General features: G+C 40.7%; 1 protein-coding gene and 1 long non-coding RNA gene across 10 annotated transcripts in view; one reads left to right on the forward strand and one right to left on the reverse strand.

The window, feature by feature from the left end:
- The first annotated feature begins 1,075 nt into the window (after window positions 1-1,075).
- On the forward strand, window positions 1,076-21,899 carry LOC117503963. The gene is made up of 3 exons (XR_004558699.1): window positions 1,076-2,650; window positions 13,238-13,243; window positions 21,890-21,899. It is a non-coding gene; the product is annotated as an uncharacterized LOC117503963 (long non-coding RNA).
- Window positions 2,795-22,219, reverse strand: part of osbpl8 (oxysterol binding protein-like 8) — a 110,208-nt gene continuing 90,783 nt past the window's right edge. For 7 of the 9 annotated variants that reach the window (XM_034163278.1, XM_034163276.1, XM_034163283.1 and 4 more), the window contains 19 exons: window positions 21,302-21,382; window positions 20,348-20,449; window positions 19,527-19,730; window positions 17,508-17,592; window positions 14,274-14,439; window positions 13,941-14,157; window positions 12,984-13,168; window positions 12,809-12,890; window positions 12,620-12,718; window positions 12,443-12,539; window positions 12,181-12,279; window positions 11,992-12,089; window positions 11,714-11,803; window positions 10,896-11,032; window positions 8,154-8,339; window positions 7,809-7,962; window positions 6,199-6,301; window positions 5,090-5,195; window positions 2,795-5,001 (listed from right to left, as the gene is read on the reverse strand). In XM_034163278.1, coding sequence (XP_034019169.1) covers window positions 4,872-5,001; window positions 5,090-5,195; window positions 6,199-6,301; window positions 7,809-7,962; window positions 8,154-8,339; window positions 10,896-11,032; window positions 11,714-11,803; window positions 11,992-12,089; window positions 12,181-12,279; window positions 12,443-12,539; window positions 12,620-12,718; window positions 12,809-12,890; window positions 12,984-13,168; window positions 13,941-14,157; window positions 14,274-14,439; window positions 17,508-17,592; window positions 19,527-19,730; window positions 20,348-20,449; window positions 21,302-21,382 — 2,421 coding nt within the window. In that variant the 3' untranslated portion in view covers window positions 2,795-4,871. The remainder of the gene's footprint in view (window positions 5,002-5,089; window positions 5,196-6,198; window positions 6,302-7,808; window positions 7,963-8,153; window positions 8,340-10,895; window positions 11,033-11,713; window positions 11,804-11,991; window positions 12,090-12,180; window positions 12,280-12,442; window positions 12,540-12,619; window positions 12,719-12,808; window positions 12,891-12,983; window positions 13,169-13,940; window positions 14,158-14,273; window positions 14,440-17,507; window positions 17,593-19,526; window positions 19,731-20,347; window positions 20,450-21,301; window positions 21,383-22,219) is intronic. The other 2 variants (XM_034163277.1, XM_034163284.1) reach the window with 1 other exon arrangement.

A 22,219-nucleotide genomic window follows, 5' to 3' on the forward strand; every position in this document is an offset into this window, starting at 1 on the left:
CACCATCCCTCAAAAGTGACACTATCTCCATGTATAGCCAAGAGACCCGTAGGCTTACCCTTGGTCTTCTCCAGCCATTGAGATCCTCAGTTGAAGTTCCTTCCCAACGCAAGAGATCCGCTTATCCCTATGTTACCGCTCATTAGGCACAAACACATTCCAGGGGTAAACAAGGATTCGCTGAAGAGATGTACAAGCCCAAATCAGAAAAAGTTGGTACAATATGAAAAATGCAAGACAACAAACAAACATGCAGTGATCATCACGTCTACTCTGACTTCCACTTCATTACAGAGTGAACCAGACATTTCATGTTTTGTGTGTTTAACTACATTTCACACCCATTCCTGCATTTAAGGCCTGTAATATATTCCAAAATATATACAGAAAGGTGCACAGATTTATCTATATCTATACCTGTGTACAGGAGGATATTCATTGATAAAGGGATGGATTGATAGATATAGATAGACTGATAGATACAGAGATCAACAGCTAGATGTTGGTTGATAAATTCAACCCATGAACTTATTAAAACACTCAAAATTTCATTCAAATTTGATGAAACCTGATCGACCAGATAAATCTATAAAATCAACTTTACTTACAGAGAAGAGACCCCAGGATTCCATCTGTTTTTTTATTATTTTATATTATATGTGACCATAAACTTCCATGAAGTTTTAGGAGATACAGTAAAATACAGTCAGGTATTCAATTAGGGTGTGTGTGGATGGGAACCTGCAGGGACAGTCGAAACCAAACAGTGTGCACAAGTTGAAGACACACACAAAAAGAACCCATTTGATTTTAAAATCTATTTTTTTAAATAGATTCTATATTATATTAAATAGATTTCTGTGGTGCTGTTTCGCACTTGAATGATGGCGTGCCAGATATAAAATAAAAATCTAATCCTACAAGCAGGGAAAAACCCCAACAAATCCACATACAAAACAAATAAATTGTTATTTAGCAACAATAAGCACAACACGCTGGTTTTCCTCTGAATTTGGAGTTTGAGAACGAGATACTAAGACAAAGAACGGAAAAAAGAGTTTCTTTCTCTTTCTTCTGTGGCAGGAATCAGCACTCAGGAAACCGGAGGATGCGTCGCTATGCCGACGCTCCAGGAGTACAGGCAGGGCGTGACCACGCCCACCACTCTCCCTTCAGCTGTTAGCCCCGCCTCCTTCCGACCTCCTCCAAACTCCCTTTGATCCAACGCGAGAAGGCACTGGTAAATTTCTCCACATTCTAACATCTGGATTCTCTATTAAGATGAACAGTCGAGGCAATGAGAACACGCAAAAAAAAATAAAAAAAAATAAAACAAAAAACAGACAGACATACACGCGGGCCAGCTGGGTAGCTTACGGGGGAGAACATCCAGCTCCCTGCTCTGTCTACTGGTCCCACCTGTGTTTGCTTTACAGCAGAGGTAACAAATATGTAAACGTCAGCAAGATCACAACAGTAAAACAAAGATAACGCAACGGACGACTAGAAATAAACAGCTGAATTAGTCGCACCTTTGTCGGAAAATGAGAAAATCAACAGCAGGCTCGAATTTGGCGTCTTGCTCCGTGGTGACACAGAAAACAAAACTCTAGATTCAAAACGACTTTTCAACACAAAGAGGATGAGACTGATAAGACTTTGGTCCGATACCCTGTCTTCACACACTGATGTGCAAAATGAACAGAAAGGGTGAAGACTTGGGGCGAAGGGCGGGTATTGGGTGTTTGTCTTTCAACGCAATCATACTTTGGATAAGGAGTTGAGATGGCTTTGATTCCAGGTCGACTCGGCTGGAAATGGGGACCATCCTTGGATGGGGCGTGTCCTATGATGGACTGGCTTCCCATCCAGGGGGAGGTGTAGACGTTCTACCTCTTCATGCTGCGGAATCTCGAGGATAAGTACCAGCACCAAAGGGCCTCAGGGCCTATATAGGATTGGTCCTCACCCCACATCAACGGGTTAGTCCTGCACAGCCTAAAATGCTTGTACACTGGTAAAGTTTTGGTGATTTCAGGTATCACAGCACATCAGAGTTGCCAAAAGGCACCTGCGAGATTCCACCTGTTTTTTTTTTAAACCGTGATGTGTTCAGTATGTTTTTGTCCAATCACAGCCAGAGAAGCTGGGAACTCCTTTAGAGTTGTCATGGTATTGTGGTTGTTTCCCTTGTTGTCCTCCATGCACGCTCACCATAGAGAAAGACAGAACAACTAGAGCACTGACTCATTACACTGCGTATGCATCTCAAGTGCACCCTCATGTGGAGCTGTCCGCCATCACCGAATTAGGCTGAAAGTGCTCCTGAACAATATAAACTAATGCAAGCAAACAAAGTGCGACATAAACTTATCTGAGTGAAATCAGGAAAATAAGTAAACTAATAGTACCGGCATTTGATAAAAAAAACTTTTCTTATCACAATTTAGGGACAGAATGTCCTTGGACAGCTTTGAGCTGGAGCCATTAACCAGAGCTATGTGCAGTACAAAGCTTAAAGGTGTAATGCTTAAATGTCCAGCCAAGCCTGCAAAACTTTTAAACCCGTGTGTCAACTCGCATACGTCAGCTTGAAAATGCATAAACAGGTGGATATGGAATATACCGGGAAAACGTAAAATAATCCAAAGTCATTATTCCTGCAGCTTTGCAGCATGCTGCTGCGTTTACATTCATGCACCAACGGTTCTGCACTTATGGTGCAGTTTGTCTTTCTTTTCTTAAAAAAAAACAAACGAACAAAAAATACAAAAAACAAACATTTTTACCAGCATTTCTTCAGTTCAAACCACAAAAAGCACAGGGGATAAGGGTGTTTCCATGGCAGCACAGAGGCTCACATACAACAGAGCCAGATAAGTAAAGTAGTACACTAGTAAACATGTAAACAAACCAGTCGTGTTGGTTTCAATGTGTTGGAATGTTTCGCTTGTTTGCACATTTGGTGATGGCGGTACTGCCTCGTTGGTGGTATGTGGTGATTCGATGAGCCAGCCCTCTATTTTTTCTGTCCGTATCTCAGTTTTTGAGGCCGTGATTTGCACTCTGGCTTTTCAGCAACAAGAGCACAGGTTCAAATCCCACCTGGCCTGTTCAGGATCAGGCAGGGTGTCTGGTATAAAGCCTGGGTCAAATCAACATGAACCATACCAGATCTGCAAATGGGACAAGCCAAAAGTAGTTAGTGCCGTTCATTCTTTCCATTTATTATAATTAAATAAACTGACGTTTAGGGGATATGTAACACTATAAATTAATTGCAGACCTTTTACAGCCTGATTTGTAAATGAAATAACAAGGTAACAAAACACACCTGGCTGTAAAGCAGCCAAGTGTCCAATTACTTTCGGTCCTTTAAACATGGGGGGGGGGGGGGGTGCACACAAGAAGTGTAAATCATACACCACTCAATGAAACGGGATGTCGTTACGCTTAATTAAAGGAGACTAACTCCAGCTATAAACTTATGCTCATTATTTCCTTTCAACTGTAATTTGCTGTGACAGAGAAAGAGAGAAAGGCAACAAGATTGGAACCACATTCAAGTTCTCTAAATACAAAAAAAAAAAAAAAAAAAAAAAAAAAAAAAAAATACTGCTGAAGAGCGACACCTTGTGGTCACCTGGACAGACGGGAACATGGACTTCATTCATCTGGCTTTTTTCTTTTGCTCATGTCCACGTGTGTACAGAGCTCAGAGCACAAAGACACGCAGGGTTCAGAGGTCATGGCTTGTGCACGGAGTTTCGGTAACTCAGACTGCAAATTGAAATGACGCGCACTACCCACAAGGAACGAGGCGTCCCGTTGGATTAAGTACTCATCAATGGGACCAAATGCTACTCTACACACAAGAGTTTGGCTGGTACTTAACGTACATTTGGAATGATTTACGATAGTTATAGAATATTACGAATAACTATATAATATATATTGTATATAGCTCCACCCCTTTATGCTATACTACTAAAGTGTCTATTCTATTTTTCCTGACTGACATCTGAGGCACAAAAGCACAGGGAGCAGTCAACTGTGAGTCTCTATGCAAATAATTTACAGACTCCTGCTAGTAGAAATGCAAAAAAATACATGGATTTGTTTTGTGCTGTAAGTGCGCCATAGCTGTGGCTGATGTTTCCAGCGCATTTCTGCCTCACGATGGAATACTAATGCGCTAATCACATACTACCTGTTACAACATGTGTCAAACCTCTTTTTTAAACACTGCCTTCTGATGCAAAAAGGCAGATTTTTTTTAATACAACAAAAACTATAGCTTGCCTTCCTTTTTATGGTGGTATTATTTCTTGTTTTTTGTCCGTTTCCCAGTTTCAGATAGTCCAGCTGTTATGAAAGTATAAAAAAAAATAATGACAAAAAAAAAAAACAGAAATTGGAGCAATTTTTTTCCACAGGAATTGTGGTTGTCATCTCAGTGTAAAAATGTTCCCCATCATTTGAAGTGAAATGAAAATTAACGGAGTCCATTCACTCCATCAGAAATAAAAATAATAATATTAATAAAAAAAAACATTTAAAGTGTTTGCCTTTTATATCAAGGCAAAATAATAACCTCCGATGCGGCAAACTATCATCACTGACCGCCCACCCTGCTCGCTTTGAAATCATTCCAACCTTTTGGAATGGACCTTGTTAAAAATAAGAGTTCGCTTGTAGATTAAAAGCATCTTTTGCGTGGGAAGTGTCTGCTTTTAAGGATGTGCGCTGCTGCCCTGCAGGGGGCAGTGTCAGACAGGCAATAGAAGGGGAGACTGTGGCGATAGTGGCTGAGGTCAAAGTTCAAGTCTTTTTCCTGTGTGCAGAGTGAGAGAGACAGCGCCCCGCGTCTGCTACTTGAAGATGAAGTTAATGAGGACCTGAAGGAGGACGAGGAAAACGATGACGACGTAATCGCGCTGCTGGAGGAAAGCCGCTCCGTCCACCCGGCCAACCACACGACTCCGCAGCACGCTGATGCTTCTGGAAACACACACATGCGTGCAGATGAGATGTAAGGCTCTGTAAAGGTGTATGTACCCAAGGATAACACACCTGATCCTCATCTCACCTGTTGATGTCCTCCTGCGTCCGTTTTATTGATTCAATGGCACTTTGAAGTTCACTGAGGTCTGTGCCTTTTTTCCTCAGCCGACTGTTATGCTTGCTTTTGTGTCCTGCAACACAATGTAGCGCTAGCATGTAAAAATAAATAAATAAATAAATTCAACATTGACTAATTGATCTATCATGAAAGTTGGAATAACATGAGAGCAATTAATATTTTCTGGGAATGACCTGATCCCCAGATATGACGCATATTGCCGACATTGTTAAGATGACATGGCGAGTTTTACTACAGAAAACGCTAACTGTTAGTATAAGCCACAGTTTTGCAGCTACTACATAAGTATTGCTATTACATTGCAAGTTAGCTCATGATGGTATTCACGTTCTTAATCAATACCACTCTGATTACATTAATTTTCTTCCCGAGTTAAAACATGAAACCCACAGCTTCTAAAAAATAAAGACAAGGTTGAAAATTGTTGAACTTCCCTTTTAAATGTTCACTTGTTTACCACTTTAGTCATATTAAAACATTGTGACCTCGACTCACCTTTGGCAATGATGAGATATAGAGAAAAGTGTTACATCGTAGACGTCTGGTGAAATTAAATCAACGTGGATGATTTATCAAGCGCTACAGTAAAATACACAAAATGACCAGTACTAACATCCCAAGATCTACGCGGGGTTGATATGTTTACTACTAAGCAACAGGTTTGAAGTCATGACCCACAGCTGCTTACACTCAAGGGTTTTGAAATGGAGCAATATCTCCACCTGGTGGACATTTACCATTGATGCAGGTACAATAGATTTTTGCCAAGAGCATTAGTATTAGAAAAAACACTGAGCTACTTGTATTTCTTCTGATGTTTTGTTGCAGTAATGTGTCGATTTTAAAAGTGGGCTGTCAATTTTATTTTATTTTTTCCATTTCAATATATGATGCATTTTTACGTCGCCCTGTTGACTGTCAAATTATGTCCAATGCTACTTTTTCCAAAAAGGATGTTTCTGCAAACAAAGTAATCAGGAGAGATATGATTTATAACAATGTTTTAATCTGACTTAGGTTCTAAAAATTGAACTCCTCTAAAGTGTGCAACTCACTTTCACTGCCAGATGAGTCGTGGCGGTCAGGTTCTGGTGAAGAGCAGCCGCTCTCTGGGCTCTTTGGTGTGTCGCTCTTGTGTTTCCTCTTTGGCACCGTCACCTACACACACAAAAAACCGGTCAATAAACAGGCAAAACACACACACACACACACACACACACACACACACACACACACACACACACACACACACACACACACACACACACACACACACACCGGTGTCAACAAAATGCGACAACAGACACTGAAAAAAAACTGGTACATGATGCATGCACATGATCGGCAAACACGCAAGCTGGCAGTGATGAAGCACATGACCAGTTGTGCAAGGCATGCTGGGATATCAATGAGCAATATCCATTTAAAAGTTGTGCAAAGTACAGTTGGTATGAAGACGATCATCAGCCTATGTGGAGCACAAAGGGTTAATATGTGGCACCCGTCCATCAGTTTCTTTAAATTGACTGTGCTAGTGGAGTGCAGCTGCATTTCAATCTGGACCGAAGTTCAACACAAACCAGATTGTTTTAAACAAAATAAAGCAGCTTTTCTGCACAGAAATAAAAATCTTGGTAGATGGAAGTAGCCGCCATGAAGTGATCAGCTGCTGTTTTGCCATTGTACACTAAATGTAGGAGAAAAACTGCATACATAATTGCTAATTTTATTCATGATATCAATTTGCCAAGTTGATGCTTTTAAACAAAAAGCAACAATCTTGACGCTATCAAGGAAGCTCCTACCATTGTTCAACAAAAACAAAACAATTTTTCCTTTTTCTCTCTCACACAATAAGAAGAATCAGGCTGACAAGCTAACAAATAGAGGAGATAGGTTACTCCCCCCCACCCCCAATTCCAGGCCTAAATTAAAACTTTTACTTAGGTTCCTTTGATGACCCCCAAAATATATAAAAATAAACCTCAAGCCAGATATTTCAAGATGCTGTCCAAGATGGACGTCAAAATAGATTTTTTTTTTTTTTTTTTTGTCCCTGTTAAAACTCATTCGGTGACATTTAAAGGACTTAGTTTTCAAATATATTCCATGAGAAGTATTTGGTTACAATAAATACATTTGTGCACAGACAATTTCATTCACAAGCTTTAAATTAAGTCCTGGTTCTTTGGGTCCGTCCTGGATCACTAAGTTAATACAAAATAACTTTTTTACTGGACAAAAAGTGCATCCAAAATGGCCACCAAACAGACATTTTCCACTAACATGGCCAGAAAATGCATCATAACAACAAACAACAGATTTAATAATAACAGGACATTCCATTTTGTTGGCCACTTTGGAAAAAAATCTAATATTTGGCTTGAGGTGGCGTGCAAAGGGGGTAGGTCCTGTCTCCCCTAATAAACATCATAATGAAGTTGTCAGTGTGTCTAAAAGAAACAAAAAAACAACACACACACGCAAACAGGGACAAAACAATGAGTCAAACAAAGAGCAAGGTGATGATGACGGCAGCACAGCGATGAGACAAAAAACAGAATGGAGGCGAGGCACCAGGCGCTGCGTGGCAGGTGGCTGAGGCGGAGAGATGTGGTGGTGGTGGTGTTTTTAGAAATGGCGGTGTCCGGTGAGGCCAACATACCTGGCACTTGCAATTGTCCCGCAGCGACCACTGGTTACTCAGACTAATAAGACTGCCAGAACGTACCATAGGCGTGCGGTGTCGGACCTTGGTCTGGATACAACCATCTTTCTCAAACTGGATCAGGTCATTGAGCGGATCCCATGGCCTTGTGCTGAGCAGCGGGAAGAGTGAAACATGATCATTTAAAAAAGAAATGAATGACTCTGCTTCAGTACGTAAAATCACCACTAGAAGCCGCCATGATCCCACTTGGAGACGGTGTACTTAATGGCTTTAATTATACACAATTCCTGTTGAAGTGGATTGTCAAACACTCAAAGTGTTTGTTTCAGAGTCACTCACTCAGCGTATCTGTAATGCCACTCTCCGGTGACGGGGTCCTGCTCAAAAAGGGGGGGAATCCACTCCTCACATTTGGCTTTGCGCTCACGGGCTGCCTTCCTCTGGGCCTCCTCCAGGATGAACTTCTCATTGGTGGCTTCAGTCTGGTCCTTGTTGTTGATGGCCCGAGTCACGTGCTGCCACAATCTAAGAGACACAGAGAAGACAAGCTTGTGCTGTTTAACAGCAGACAGAAAAAAATACAAATACCCACATAATAAAAAGCCAATAACAGAGACTGAGAGAAAATACAATGCACAGTTCCTGGTGGCCTTGATGGCTTCCAGATGAAGTTGCCCGAAATGACAAACAAGCAAATTTCATTGCAAATGTGTCATGGGGTGGAAAAAACATATATAAGTGGTATCAGTCTGTAAGATGCATATATTTTTGAAAGGTGGTGCTACTGTTTCATGCAACAAAGAGTAAAATGATTCAATTGGTGCATTATTTATAATGCAAACACTGTATTAGCAAGTAACAAGCTAATTAATATTATTGTACCAGACATAAAAAAAACACAGTTAAGGGCTTCTTCTGGCCACTGAACAGATGAAAATGTCTGTTCAGAGCCACTAAAATGTCTGCAAACTCTTGTAAAGCATTTGTAAAACCTAATAGCCTCACCTTAGCTGAGCTGTTCTACTCACTGATGTTCTGGTTGTCCCACACACTCCAAACTAATGGAGTTCTAAGTAGTTTAAAGCTAATATTCCCTGTCCGTATTCAAGAGCATGGCCTTCCGGTTTGAGAGCATGATTTATTAATTTCACATTCTCTAAGACACATCTCGTCCTCCTCATTCAAATCACCTTCTTCTTCTTGTGCTACAGCAGCTGGCATCCAGCTTAATGATGCAATACCACCACCTTCTGTTCCAGAGTATGGATCAGACTACTTCATTCAGATCAGTATACAGAAGCAATAGATGGTGCCATTTTGTGACTGTCGGTACAGTGCATTTGTGGCATACAAGATGCTTCAAAATGTACGCTACAGGGCCAGCCAAACAAATCAAAAAGTGTGACATGTCTACCAATGACAGCTAATTACGTATGAGAACAAAGAAGACAGGAAAGAAAGTGACAGGACAGAGAGATGCAAACAGCTTTGTATTGGTGATTTATCAAGTTTGTCTATGCAAGACTGTTTGTGCATCAAATTTATCTTGGTGATAAATCCTTTCAAAATTCTATTTTTAAAGATATTTGGATCATACAGTAGTGTTCAGAATAATAGTAGTGCTATGTGACTAAAAAGATTAATCCAGGTTTTGAGTATATTTCTTATTGTTACATGGGCAACAAGGTACCAGTAGATTCAGTAGATTCTCACAAATCCAACAAGACCAAGCATTCATGATATGCATACTCTTAAGGCTGTGAATTTGGACTATTAGTAAAAAAAAAAGTAGAAAAGGGGGGTGTTCACAATAATAGTAGCATCTGCTGTTGATGCTACAAAGTCAAAACTATTATGTTCAAACTGCTTTTTTAGCAATCCTATGAATCACTAAACTAGTATTTAGTTGTATAACCACAGTTTTTCATGATTTCTTCACATCTGCGAGGCATTAATTTTGTTGGTTTGGAACCAAGATTTTGCTGGTTTACTAGTGTGCTTGGGGTCACTGTCTTGTTGAAACACCCATTTCAAGGGCATGTCCTCTTCAGCATAAGGCAACATGACCTCTTCAAGTATTTTGACATATCCAAACTGATCCATGATACCTGGTATGCGATATATAGGCCCAACACCATAGTAGGAGAAACATGCCCATATCATGATGCTTGCACCACCATGCTTCACTGTCTTCACTGTGAACTGTGGCTTGAATTCAGAGTTTGGGGGTCGTCTCACAAACTGTCTGCGGCCCTTGGACCCAAAAAGAACAATTTTACTCTCATCAGTCCACAAAATATTCCTCCATTTCTCTTTAGGCCAGTTGATGTGTTCTTTGGCAAACTGTAACCTCTTCTGTACATCTTTTATTTAACAGAGGGACTTTGCGGGGTATTCTTGCAAATAAATTAGCTTCACACAGGCGTCTTCTAACTGTCACAGCACTTACAGGTAACTCCAGACTGTTTTGATCATCCTGGAGCTGATCAATGGGTGAGCCTTTGCCATTCTGGTTATTCTTCTATACATTTTGATGGTTGTTTTCCATTTTCTTCCATGCGTCTCTGTTTTTTTTTTTTTTTTTTGTCCATTTTAAAGCATTGGAGATCATTGTAGATGAACAGCCTATAATTTTTTGCACCTGCGTATAAGTTTTCCCATGTCCAATCAACTTTTTAATCAAACTATGCTGTTCTTCTGAACAATGTCTTCAACGTCCCATTTTCCTCAGGCTTTCAAAGAGAAAAGCATGTTCAGCAGATGCTGGCTTCATCCTTAAATAGGGGACACCTGATTCACACCTGTTTGTTCCACAAAATTGACTAACTCACTGATTGAATGCCACACTACTATTATTATGAACACCCCCTTTTCTAGTTTTTTTTTTTTTACTAACAGCCCAATTTCATAGCCTTAAGAGTGTGCATATCATGAATGCTTGGTCTTGTTGGATCTACTGAATCTACTGGTACCTTGTTTCCCATGTAACAATAAGAAATATACTCAAAACCTGGATTAATCTTTTTAGTCACATAGCACTACTACTATTCTGAACACTACTGTATTTAAGTTGCAGTCTACCTTTCTGATTCAAAATCTCCCTGCTCCTCTGGTGGGACAGTGCAGCGGATCAGCCGGCTCTGCCTTAGTTCCGGTGTGGGGTTCCAAAACATGTCCACCGTGCCAGTCTTCTTGTCATTGATGAAGACCTCACTATCCTGTGTGGATAGTCAGAAGATCACCTTAAAAGAAGTACCACTTTCTGCAATGCAACTATTTACTAAGTCCACCATTTTTTGCAGATCTATACCAATATATAATGGTTTCTAAACCCAATTTAACCACCAGGTACCCCCCCCCCCCTCCCGATTCGTTTAGACTAATCTTGCTGAAAACTAAAACATGTGATGTGTTTGTCTACGTTCTACCAATCCTCATTACTGAGGATGTCAGTAACTGAACCAGGCTAAGCAAATGCCAAAGAAACACCTGGCTGCAGCAGATAGATGGTTACTATCTGGAGATATGGATGGAATGTGCAACTGCCTGGACAGTCATCAGTCAGGATCAAAAGCAAGTTGTACAAGTGGTGGGTGCATCAACACCCACGCTCAGAAGAATACATGATGAAGGAATGATTAAACAAGCCATTCTTCTACCCTTCAGTCCTTCAGTAAAAAGCACAGTCGAGAGGGTGTTGTTTTCTAGAGAGATGGCACTTCTTCAATGGTCCAGGTTTTACTTAGACCTGTGGCTGGTTGGTTATTTTGATATTTTGAAACTTTGCCATGTCTAACATCTCTTCTCTATGTCTGCTTGTACTGTATCATTACACTGCCTCATGAGCACCCTCCAAAGTTTCATTCCTACAGTACACAGTCAGCAGAGGAACATCTTACCCAGTGTCCTTCTAGAGTAGCCAAGACCTCCTTTCCCAACTTGATCTTCCCAGAAATTTGATTAACACTGTCACTGCTGCCCAGGAATGGCTAGAAAAGAGACATAAAGCAAAGGGAAGTCAATGTGAGGGATGAGAGAGCGATAACAAGTGCCCACAGATAAATTGGGAATAGATTAAGAACTTATGGTGAATTGGAGGACATTATTTTTTTAAAAGAGTAACAGGAGACACATTGTAATTGTAATTACCAACATCTGGATGATCAAACACAGTTACCTTCAGCTTGAACTCCAGCTGAGCACTGTAGCCTGTCTTCTCACATGCGATGGTAATCTGACCCCCGAGCTCCAGGGTCATAGTACCATACAGAATACCTACAACATGATAAAACGTATTTAAGTAAGAAGATATAGAGACCAGAAATAGCAACCACGCATACGGGTTTTACATAAGTGTGATGATCACCTTTACAGTGAGCGTAGGGCATGTTCATCACGTAGTCTTCTCCTCGGTTCAGAAAGGTGAGCCGTGCCTCGCCATCTAATATGGCTGACAGGGAATTCCCTAAAATGCAGGCAATGTAGATGGATGGTCATTCACAAAAATTCAAAATGTTTCACAACTGACTGATGCAACTGTTTCTTGGTGATGCCATAAAAATAACCCCAGAAAATATTTTCTGTGACTGAAATTAAATTTATGCAGCAATTGTGCTGTATGTGAGTACCATAAAACTTAGACTTGGCAAGAATGCTGCCACTGAGGCAGAACCCATCCTTCCTGTTGCTGACGTAGAAGGCTGAGACTGGTGGATGATGGGATACCTGAAGGAAATGCATATTAGCTGATGACCAACATTCCAGTATACAACTTTTCAATATATCTGAGATGCATCTTCTGCTACCTGTTCTGCTATGTAGAACGTCTTACTGGTGGTCTTGTTGTGGAGCCACATACAGCGGAACATCTCTCCAATAATGGGGTTATAAGGCTTTTTCAACCCCTGTGGTTAGAACCCCCCAAAAAATCCAACATTAAGGATTACTGTAGAATCTGTGGCACTCAAACATACTCAGTTGATTAACCTCCTGACCTTTGGCTTTTTGTAAAATCCAGAGATGTACCACTTTACCACCTTTTTCATCCGGTTGAAGGCATTTTCTTCCACTGCAGCCCTGAGAGTGAAAAGAACAGTAGGAATTTATATTGATTACATTTTTTTTTAAAGTAAATATCCCGTCAGGCATTGCATAAGTGGATTGTCGTACTCTGACAAGAAGTCTGCGTGGTAGTAGTAGTCAGACAGTTTGTCCAGAAAAGATCTGGGCTCCAGGATGAAGGTGGGCAGCACCACCTTTGACAGGTCCATGCCCGGACGGACCTGCTTCAGCAAAGTCCAAATTAGAGATTTATTCTCCTCTGAGACTGTTTCTGTCTGTGACGCCTCGCCCGCCTGCAGATGGAGACAAAGGCAATGTTAGAAAAGCTGTGGTGACCCTGAACATTAGAGGATCGACAGCAGATAATGGTTACTCCCCAGAAAGAACATTTTCTGTAGCTGTAAGCTTGAATTAATTCCTATCTAAATGGACTTCATCTTTTGTAAATGTTTTATTTGTTATGCCAAGGATGGTGTCGGTGCCGTTTGTCTGATTGTTATCAGGATTACGCAAAAACTACTACTCCAATTTTCTTGAAAGTCAGTGAAAGGGTGGCGTATGGACCAAGGAAGAAAACATTATTTTTTGCAGCAGATCTGATAAAAGGGGCAGATCCAGCAATACTTTCATTCTTTAACATTGTGGCACAGGCCATTTTTCAATACAATCTTAAATTTCTCAAATAATAAGGTAGATATTTGCACTCTACATGTGCCTGATTTTTTTTCAGGAAGCCCTGAGCGCTCTCGCTAATGAGATGTTAATCCCATGTTGCGTAAGTATGGAAATGCATATGAGCACTTTCACACTTGTCATCCCATGAACACAGGTCCGTGCACAGTTGCACCAGCCTACACAGTGAATATGATTAAACCGGGTCCATGTTACAAATCAACTGACTGGATTTTATTGGATGCTAGAAATTTGATCATGATGCTCATTAGCTGACAATTTAATTAAAAATACAAAAGAATAAAAGTTGGTTTGACGGGCTGTCTGCGTGATCACAGGTGTCAATCACACTTGATATATAAATATGTATATGTCCTCACATCAGCACCCTACCTCTCCTAACTCCTCGTGAGACTGTTCCAGGTATGGAGTTTCCCACAAATGCTCATTGGGGTCGAGGTCGATGTACGAGTCTTCTTGACGCTCTGACGTGTCGCTGTCGCTCTCTTCCAGACCTTCGGGGTCCGACTCCTCGTGGTCCTGCTCCCCCTCCTTATCTGACTTGTCGGAGTATAAATCCGGGTCTTTCAAATGATCGCTGTCGCTGAACCTGAGTGCGTGCGGAGAGAGTGGTGCCGCAGATCAAACAAAATATCGAAATTAGTCAAAAAATTAAAGTGCTGCGGATGAAAAAAATCAGGTTGCAGCGTGTGCTTCTTCACTCACTGGAAGCCGTGCATGTTATGCGCTCGGAGGAGGCTGTAGAAGTTGATGGAGTGCTCTCCGCTGGTGCTTACGGTGCTCATGTCCTCCTTCCCCTCCCGTATCATGGTCCTCTTCAGCAGGCTGGAGCACTTCAGGGCCAGCTCTAAAGCATCCATCCAACATCGACCTGGAAAACACATTCAAGTTGTAGAGGAAAACACTTCCTCAAACTCTGACGATGGCCAACTGGCTCCATATTATGAAACCATGAAAACTTTATCCTCCTAGCACTAGCATCAGCTTGAGACTTTTTCTAGTTTTCTATAAAAGAGAAGTTGCATGTGGCTCCTATGCACATCAAGAGAGAGAGAAGAATTGAGCACTCGCCACCTTACAAGCAATTTATTGTCTTTATTATCATCTGCATACATGACCATTTGTTTTTTCTCTCCAACAGTTGAGTCAATATGTCAGGCTGTTGCTGCTTCTTCCCTTTTTAACTCCACTTATTCATTAATGAGCTCCATGTTCTCCATCCTTCTGGTGTCATGCAGTTTAAAATGGGTAAACAGTCTTGGGGAACTTCAGACTGGATTCCAGCTGTACACATTTGGACTGTACTCCAGAGAAATCTCATTCCAGAGACATCCTGTGGTTGTTTTAGGCCACTGGTTATCCTTCAGGTCTCCCAACATTCTGTAAGCACTGTATGTGATACTCTGACTCTCTCTGTGGTGCTGAAATGTTCTGTTCTTCTCTCTTTCCCCTTTTCCACACAGAGCTGGTCACATTTACATTTAAATGACCTGTCAGTTTCTTTCTGAGATGCTGGAATAGTCATAAACAATTCGAACTCACTCTGTTTGTGCATAACTGTACATTTTTATATTTTTGCAAAACCCATTTTAAGATCAGACCAGGTCCCTCACGCTCTCTCTCTTTTTAAATTAATGTATTTATTCATGTCCACACACACATACACACTTTATATATATATATATATATATATATATATATATATATATATATATATATATATATATATATATATATATATATATATATATATATATACATACACACACACACACACACATATGTAAAATTTATCATATAAATTTTAAATATTTTTTGTTTTATTTTATGACTTATCACTGTTCACCTGCAGTATTGTGACAGCCCACCAGATGGTGATTGTCCACAGATCAAACATTTGCCAACTCACCTGAGACTAGTACCAGACACCTAACAAATTTCAGGCAGTTCTGTTCAGTGGTTTACACTGTAGCTTACAACTGGGACAGATCTATTAACAAACAACCAAATCAACTGGCAAACATCAGAAAAAAAATGAGTGAGTGCAAACTATTGCAAAAATACAAAAATATACGGTTATGCACAAACAGAGTGAGTTCAAATTGTTTATGACTATTCCAGCATCTCAGGAAGAAACTGACAGCCTATTTAAATGTAAATGTGACCAGCTCTGTGTGGAAAAGGGGAAAGAGGGAAGAACAGAACATTTCAGCACCACGGAGACAGTCAGACTATCATACAGTGCTTACTGAATGTTGGGAGACCTGAAGGATAACCAGTGGCCTAAGGCTGGGCATACACTGTACGATATTTTCAATCGTTGTACTTGGCTCCAGCTCAGACTGTGCAACAAAACCGCAGGGGTTAAAAGTTCAGAGTGAACGATTCATGTTCTCACACTGCCCGATGCTCTGATGCGATCTGACTGCTCACACTGTACGTTCAAAAACCACACGTCGGAAGCTTTTTTTTTTTCTTTAAAATAAAAATTATTTCATGCCTATCAGCGCGCACAGTGAGTGAAATCAGGTGGGGGGAGACTGAATGTATATGCGCGCGTGTGCACACACAGCAGACAGCAACATGATTCACGAGAGGACGGTAAAAAAAGAAAACAAACATTCATAACAGGTGTTGCTACTTACACTGTTGTATAAATAAACTATATTTCATATGGAGTCTTAGAGCTGTGCTCATCTGTCGTAAATCCTGTTATTGTCTGCTGTGTGCACGCGCGCACGCATATACGTTCAGTCTCCCTCCACCTGATTCCACTCACTGTGTGCACTGATAGGTATGAACTTTAATATGATATTAGGTTATTGTGAGGGAACAGAAAAAAAAAAAAAAAGTCTTTACATGAGATCACTGCTTGCTGTCTCCAGTGTTTGCTCATGGACAGTGCGCGAGGTAATCAGCATGTAGACGCTTGTAGCGCAGCTTCATCAGCACGGAACCCTCACGAGCCACGACGGCTGACCAAAATATCAAACAGGTTTGATTTTCATCCAACCATACGATTCCCGATCGGGAGGTGGTCATGAGATGTTAAACGCAGCTCGTTACACCATGTAGACTGCACGATGCAGGATGCGCGATTAACCTGAAACTCGGCGTGATCCAAAAATTCTCGCACAAGTGAAAAATCGTCTGAAAAAGGGCCAAAACTCGCACAGTGTAAGCCCACCTTAAAACAACCACAGGATGTCTCTGGAACTAGATTTCTCTGGAGTACAATCCAAATGTGTACAGCTGGACTGACTTTAGGAAACCCAGATGAGGCCTATGACTTGCATCCTGAGGGACCGTCTATGATGGTGACAGGTCAGTGACCTGGCTGCATCAACTCAGGTACAAGATTCCCAGCTGCCACTACATAACAGACTGACGGTGCATAACATTTTGGAAAATTGTTTGAGCTGTTTTGTTTGTAACCTGAAAAGTGTGATGCCTGCTGTGCTGCTGAGACTTCTGACTGAAACAACAGCTGTCGACCACAGCGCCAAAACAGTGAAGGGAACACAAGTTCCCACTGTGAAGAAGTGCTTTCCTGACATGGAATGTATCTCCACTTTCCTGCATTGTAAATCTGCTTGATTGCGGGTAACCTGTGTGTTTTTGTGTGCTTGTTCTTGCTAAGAAAGTGACACATTGTTTTGTCATTTCATGTCAATATGACAGTAATTATTATTGTCTTTATTTTCCAGTAATCACTATTGAAAATAAACAGCATTCAAAGTTGTTCTATTTTTTTCTAAACTTAACTTTTTTTAATCGCATTATTCATATTCACACTTTGTATTGGTGAATGGCCATATGTTGTATAAAACAAAAAATGGTATTACTTCAACCGTATGTACCTTTTTATGTTGCCTGCAAGCTGCTTGTGACAGTGAGTTGTGAAAACACCATAAATATAAATGACAGCTTGTCTCTTACCATCAGACTCCGAGGCAGCGCGGAAGATGAGGTGGCTGCTGGGCAACGGCTGAGTGATGGAGCCGACTGCTTCTCCTTTAGGACCCTGATGACAAGACGATTGAGAGGGAGGACATACATGACACAGCGTATTAAATTTTTTTTACAAGATTAATAAAACGTGTCGATCGTTCCCAGGCCGAGTGCTGCATAATCACTGTCTGTATTCATCCACAGACGACAGACGGCGCTCAATTCTCCAATAAAAACAGGAACTCAAATCACCGCTCTGTCAACTTTAACAAGCTGACATAAACACACAAAGCCCATCCTGAATGAAGGATTAACAAAAAAATCGACATGAGTTGAAATGTTCTTTCTTTTGTTTTTGAGTCTGTTCCAAGTGAAGTGGCCGTAATCTAAAACAAAGACTCAGTGCGATTGAGTTTCTCACGTTTGAACAAACACTTGGGAAAGAAAAAACAGTTGTATGTGATGACAAAATCACAGCTGGAGAGGCCAACTGAAGAACAAACGGAAAATATGTGCTGCTGAATATGTAAATGGTTATCCGGCCGTATAATTTCCTGTCTCTGCATGCAATCAAAGAAACATGAGGGATTCATTTGGTGCTAAACTGGTTTTTACATCAGCCATGCAGGCTATGGTTTTGTTCACAGATCTGAAGCCAGGTGGAATAATTGGCTATTTAACAAGAAAAACCCATTAAACATTTGTGATGACATGAATATAAATCATCCACTTACCATTTTTTTTAAAAACACAGTTAAATATGCAAAAAATGCTTTTATTATTACTATTATAATACTATCATTTGAGAAATATTTGTTTGTTTGTTTCACTCCCCCTCCTGGGTGCTTGGGCAAATTTAAATGAAACTTGCCGTGTGCGTGTAGATGGACAATAGAACTGGCTTGAAAGGGTTTTTGTTTTGGCAACGTTCAAATCACTGGGGTCAAAATCCAAACCCAGGGATTTTTATTTGTTTGTTTTTTACTCCAATTTACACCAAATTTGGTACACATGTGGAGGTGTGCTCTGGATTTGAACACCCACCACCAAAAACTGGGTTATTGCAGCAGTCACTGGGCGAGATGTGGGGTGGCCAGTCTATCGCAGGGCCTGAATTGCCCAGCAAGGTCAAATTTGTCAAAGGTCAACCATTAGGGTCAAGGTCATATCTGCTTGTCTGTTGTTGACCACTCCAAGGTTATTTTGCGTTTTTATTATTATTATTTTTTTTTTTTTTTTACCAAACTTGTCATGTCAAAGACTGACCCAGAATTATCCTTAAAGGATTCATTTTGGCCAAGGTCAAGGTCAACAAATTTGATTTTCAACCCAGTTTGGACCAAATGTGTTACACACACATAGGTAGAATCCAGAAACTAACCTAGCAAGGTCAGCCAGAGGTCAAGGAGAAGGTCAAGGTCATTTGGGTCAAATATCAGGTTGCCTTAGCCTTTACTGCCTTCAAGTGCACAGGTGGAATTACCTAGTTATGTCACTAATTTAAAAACAAATATCTTGCTTTCCACCAGTTTGCTTGTGTACAGCTTGTTTCATATTTGAATAAAGATCCAGATGTGACAAACTGTTGACCCCTCACTGAAACAATCCAAATCTATCAGTCAGAAAAAAATGTCTTCATCTGGAGTTATCTATAGATCAATTTCATGTAATTAAATAATCCAGCAGTGATTATTTAGTCATTAGTGTGCACATCTACACCAGAAACGCACAATATAAACCAGATCTGAAAATCCACTCAGAGTTGGGCCAAATTTAATTTGCACACAATTAGTGGTCTGAAAAACAGGCTCTCTCATTTCTATTAAGCCATAGGCAGAGTTAACCGTTAACTTCTATCATGTCTGAAAACTTTCATAAACTCTCCTCATTCATTTTTCACTGGATACGTTTTTGTGAAATAATCAGGCAGTTTATTGGACCACTTTCCTGGCACACACAAAAATGCACAGATACGCCTCTGCCTGCAGGACATCCCTTCATTCTGACCTTGACAGCCCAGATGGACTGCTCCAGTGGGTGAAAGAGCTTGAAGCAGAAGCCGTCCTTTTTGGAAGGCCTTTCGATCAGCTCGCAGGCATTGAGGAGCACCGTTCCAACCCACTGACCGTTTTTGTTGGTTTTGTAGATGAGCAGCACGCCTGGTTTCAGCACACACCACAGCTTGGTCCAGCTCTTCAGCGTGCCACGGATCTGGAATTATACACCAAAAACAAACAAACAAAAAAACAAAGATAAGAAATTCAAACGCAGACAACAGCCACAGCAGCAGTTATCGCCTGGGCTGGATGAAAGGGCCCCCCCTCCAAAAAACCTCAAGAATTTAAAACCTCTGCTGAGATGGTGCATCATTTAATCCCTTCAGCTGTGTTTTAAGATCTAATAATTTCTCGTCTACCTCACAGAGAAAACGCTGACTCACTCCAACCTTTAATCTAACAACTTGCAAATATTTTTGAGGAGGTGAACAAGGAGGTTTCTGCTCAGAAAATGGTAGGTCTCGATTACTGCATACTGGATGCGATTGTCCACTTTCGCCTACTTTTACAAAAGATGACCCCCAATCTGCCCCAATTAAATCAGATTTATTACTTGTTTTACATCAAAATGTATGCCAACTTTTTGCCAAAATTTATGCCAAATTTTTTAAACACGTTTAAAAGTTTCCAGATGGCTCACATTGTTCTACAGCGGTACTTTTACCACTGATTAGACTCATTTGTGCCAAACAGACTGGGCTTGTAGTCATAAAAACCCTCAGACGCAGTTTGTTTATAGCGAACAAACACGGATATCGGATTCATTCCCACCTTTAACCAGTCGGCCATGACGATGACAGACGGATCAGTGATGGTGCTGAGCAGCTCCTTGGTGGCCCTTTTCTTTTCCTCCCTGTAGTTTTTCTTCTGCACCTGCAGAGAGCGCACACAGAAACGGATGCTGTCATACACAAATTACACACTGTGAAGATTCATATAATCACACTTTGGTTCTCGTCCAATTACATTTGGCCAAATAAGACGTTTGAAAACGGAATCACACTCCTCACTGTCCCTGTTAAAATAACACCTGATGAATTCTGATTATACAGTGAGGTGCTCGCTTTCATTTTCCAAAGCTGATCTGAAAAAACAATCCAACTGTTAAACATGAGATCTGTTCATTTTTTTAACAGGTGCTGTGATTTGATTGACAAAATAAGAAGAAAGCCTAATTGGTGGATAAAACTTCATGTACTCCTGGAGTGAGTCAGTCAGTGGAGTTTGAACTTACAATCGTGTCTTCACTGCTAATTTCACAGTTCTTCTATCAGCAGTCTCTTTCAAATTGCAGTTACTGTTGGTTTATGGATCAGTAAAGTTGAATCCGTCTAACAGACATTAAGTCACATTTTAATGCAAATTGGCACACAGCACAGTCTTCTGAAAGGCCAAGAACCACCATTAATATGCACTATTACAGCTCATTACGCCTGATTTCAGACTTTGTAAAACGGCTTCACACTGAGCACACATTTCTGCACAGATGCCCTTAAAATGTCAATTCCAGAGGGTGAACTGTAAGTGAGGAAATAAAATAAATAAATGTCTGGAGCACAGGTAGTCTGCTTACAGGTCCAAATTAAAAGCAAGAAGACTTAATGCACCATAGCTTTATTATGGATGTAGAGAATTTCCTCCGTGTTTTAGACCTTTATTAGCAATAACGTGAATGGTAACCGACACAGCACGAGTGTGGAAAAAGTCTGATTTAGGACCTCTTACCTTGAGGGACTCCTTCTTTGTGAGCTTGCCTCCAGAAGTCGGCACATCCTTGTCCGAGCCATTGTACAGCTTTGTTTCAGACTGCCAATACACACGCAGAGATTGTTTTGTCACAGTACAACATGTTTTATGGTTAAGTCTTCAATAACTTTCTTAAAGTAAGAAAGGTTACATTAGGTTTCTGCAGCTTTCAATAAGTTAAGAATTTTAGTGCTATATAGGCTCTGAAGCCCATTGGTGCTGGTAGTTAACCCAGATTCTGTAACCTATCATCTAAGTGCCCGTAAACCTGAACCCTGAAACTGAAAATTTCCAGGAATGCCAGTTTGTGTTTTACTAAGGGAGCTACAACCACTACCTTTGCACCCTCCCTCCCGGGACTAAACCAAACCAACTGTTTTAGGTTCCTTAGATGACCCCAAAACACAATCAGGATGTTCCCAAATATAAAAACTGGCCTCAAGCCAGTTATCCAAGATGGCCGCCGAAATAGTTTTTTTTTTTTCTTTTCACTAAAACACCTTTCCACAGCATATAAACAACTTAAATATCACAGAGATTCAATGAGAAGACCACTGCAGGTCACAGCAAACTCATTTGTGCCTAAACTAAATTCATGCATGGTTTTAAGATTCAAAATAATACATTGTAGGAACAAACAACAGACTTAATAATGACAGATATCATTGGTGTTTAAGTGAAAAAACCCTATTTTGGCAGCCATCTTGGACGCCTTCTTGGATAACTGGCTTGAGGCCAGTTTTTATTTTTGGGAACATACTGATTGTGTTTTGGGGTCATCTAAGGAACCTAAAAAAGTTGGTTTGGTTTAGTCCTGGGGGGTGCAAAGATAGTGGTCATAGCTCCCCTAGTATTTCTTCCTTAAGGACAAATGCACAGGACACAATCAGCAGCCTA

This window comes from Thalassophryne amazonica, chromosome 22 (assembly GCF_902500255.1).
Source record: "Thalassophryne amazonica chromosome 22, fThaAma1.1, whole genome shotgun sequence".
Classification (NCBI taxonomy): domain Eukaryota; kingdom Metazoa; phylum Chordata; class Actinopteri; order Batrachoidiformes; family Batrachoididae; genus Thalassophryne; species Thalassophryne amazonica.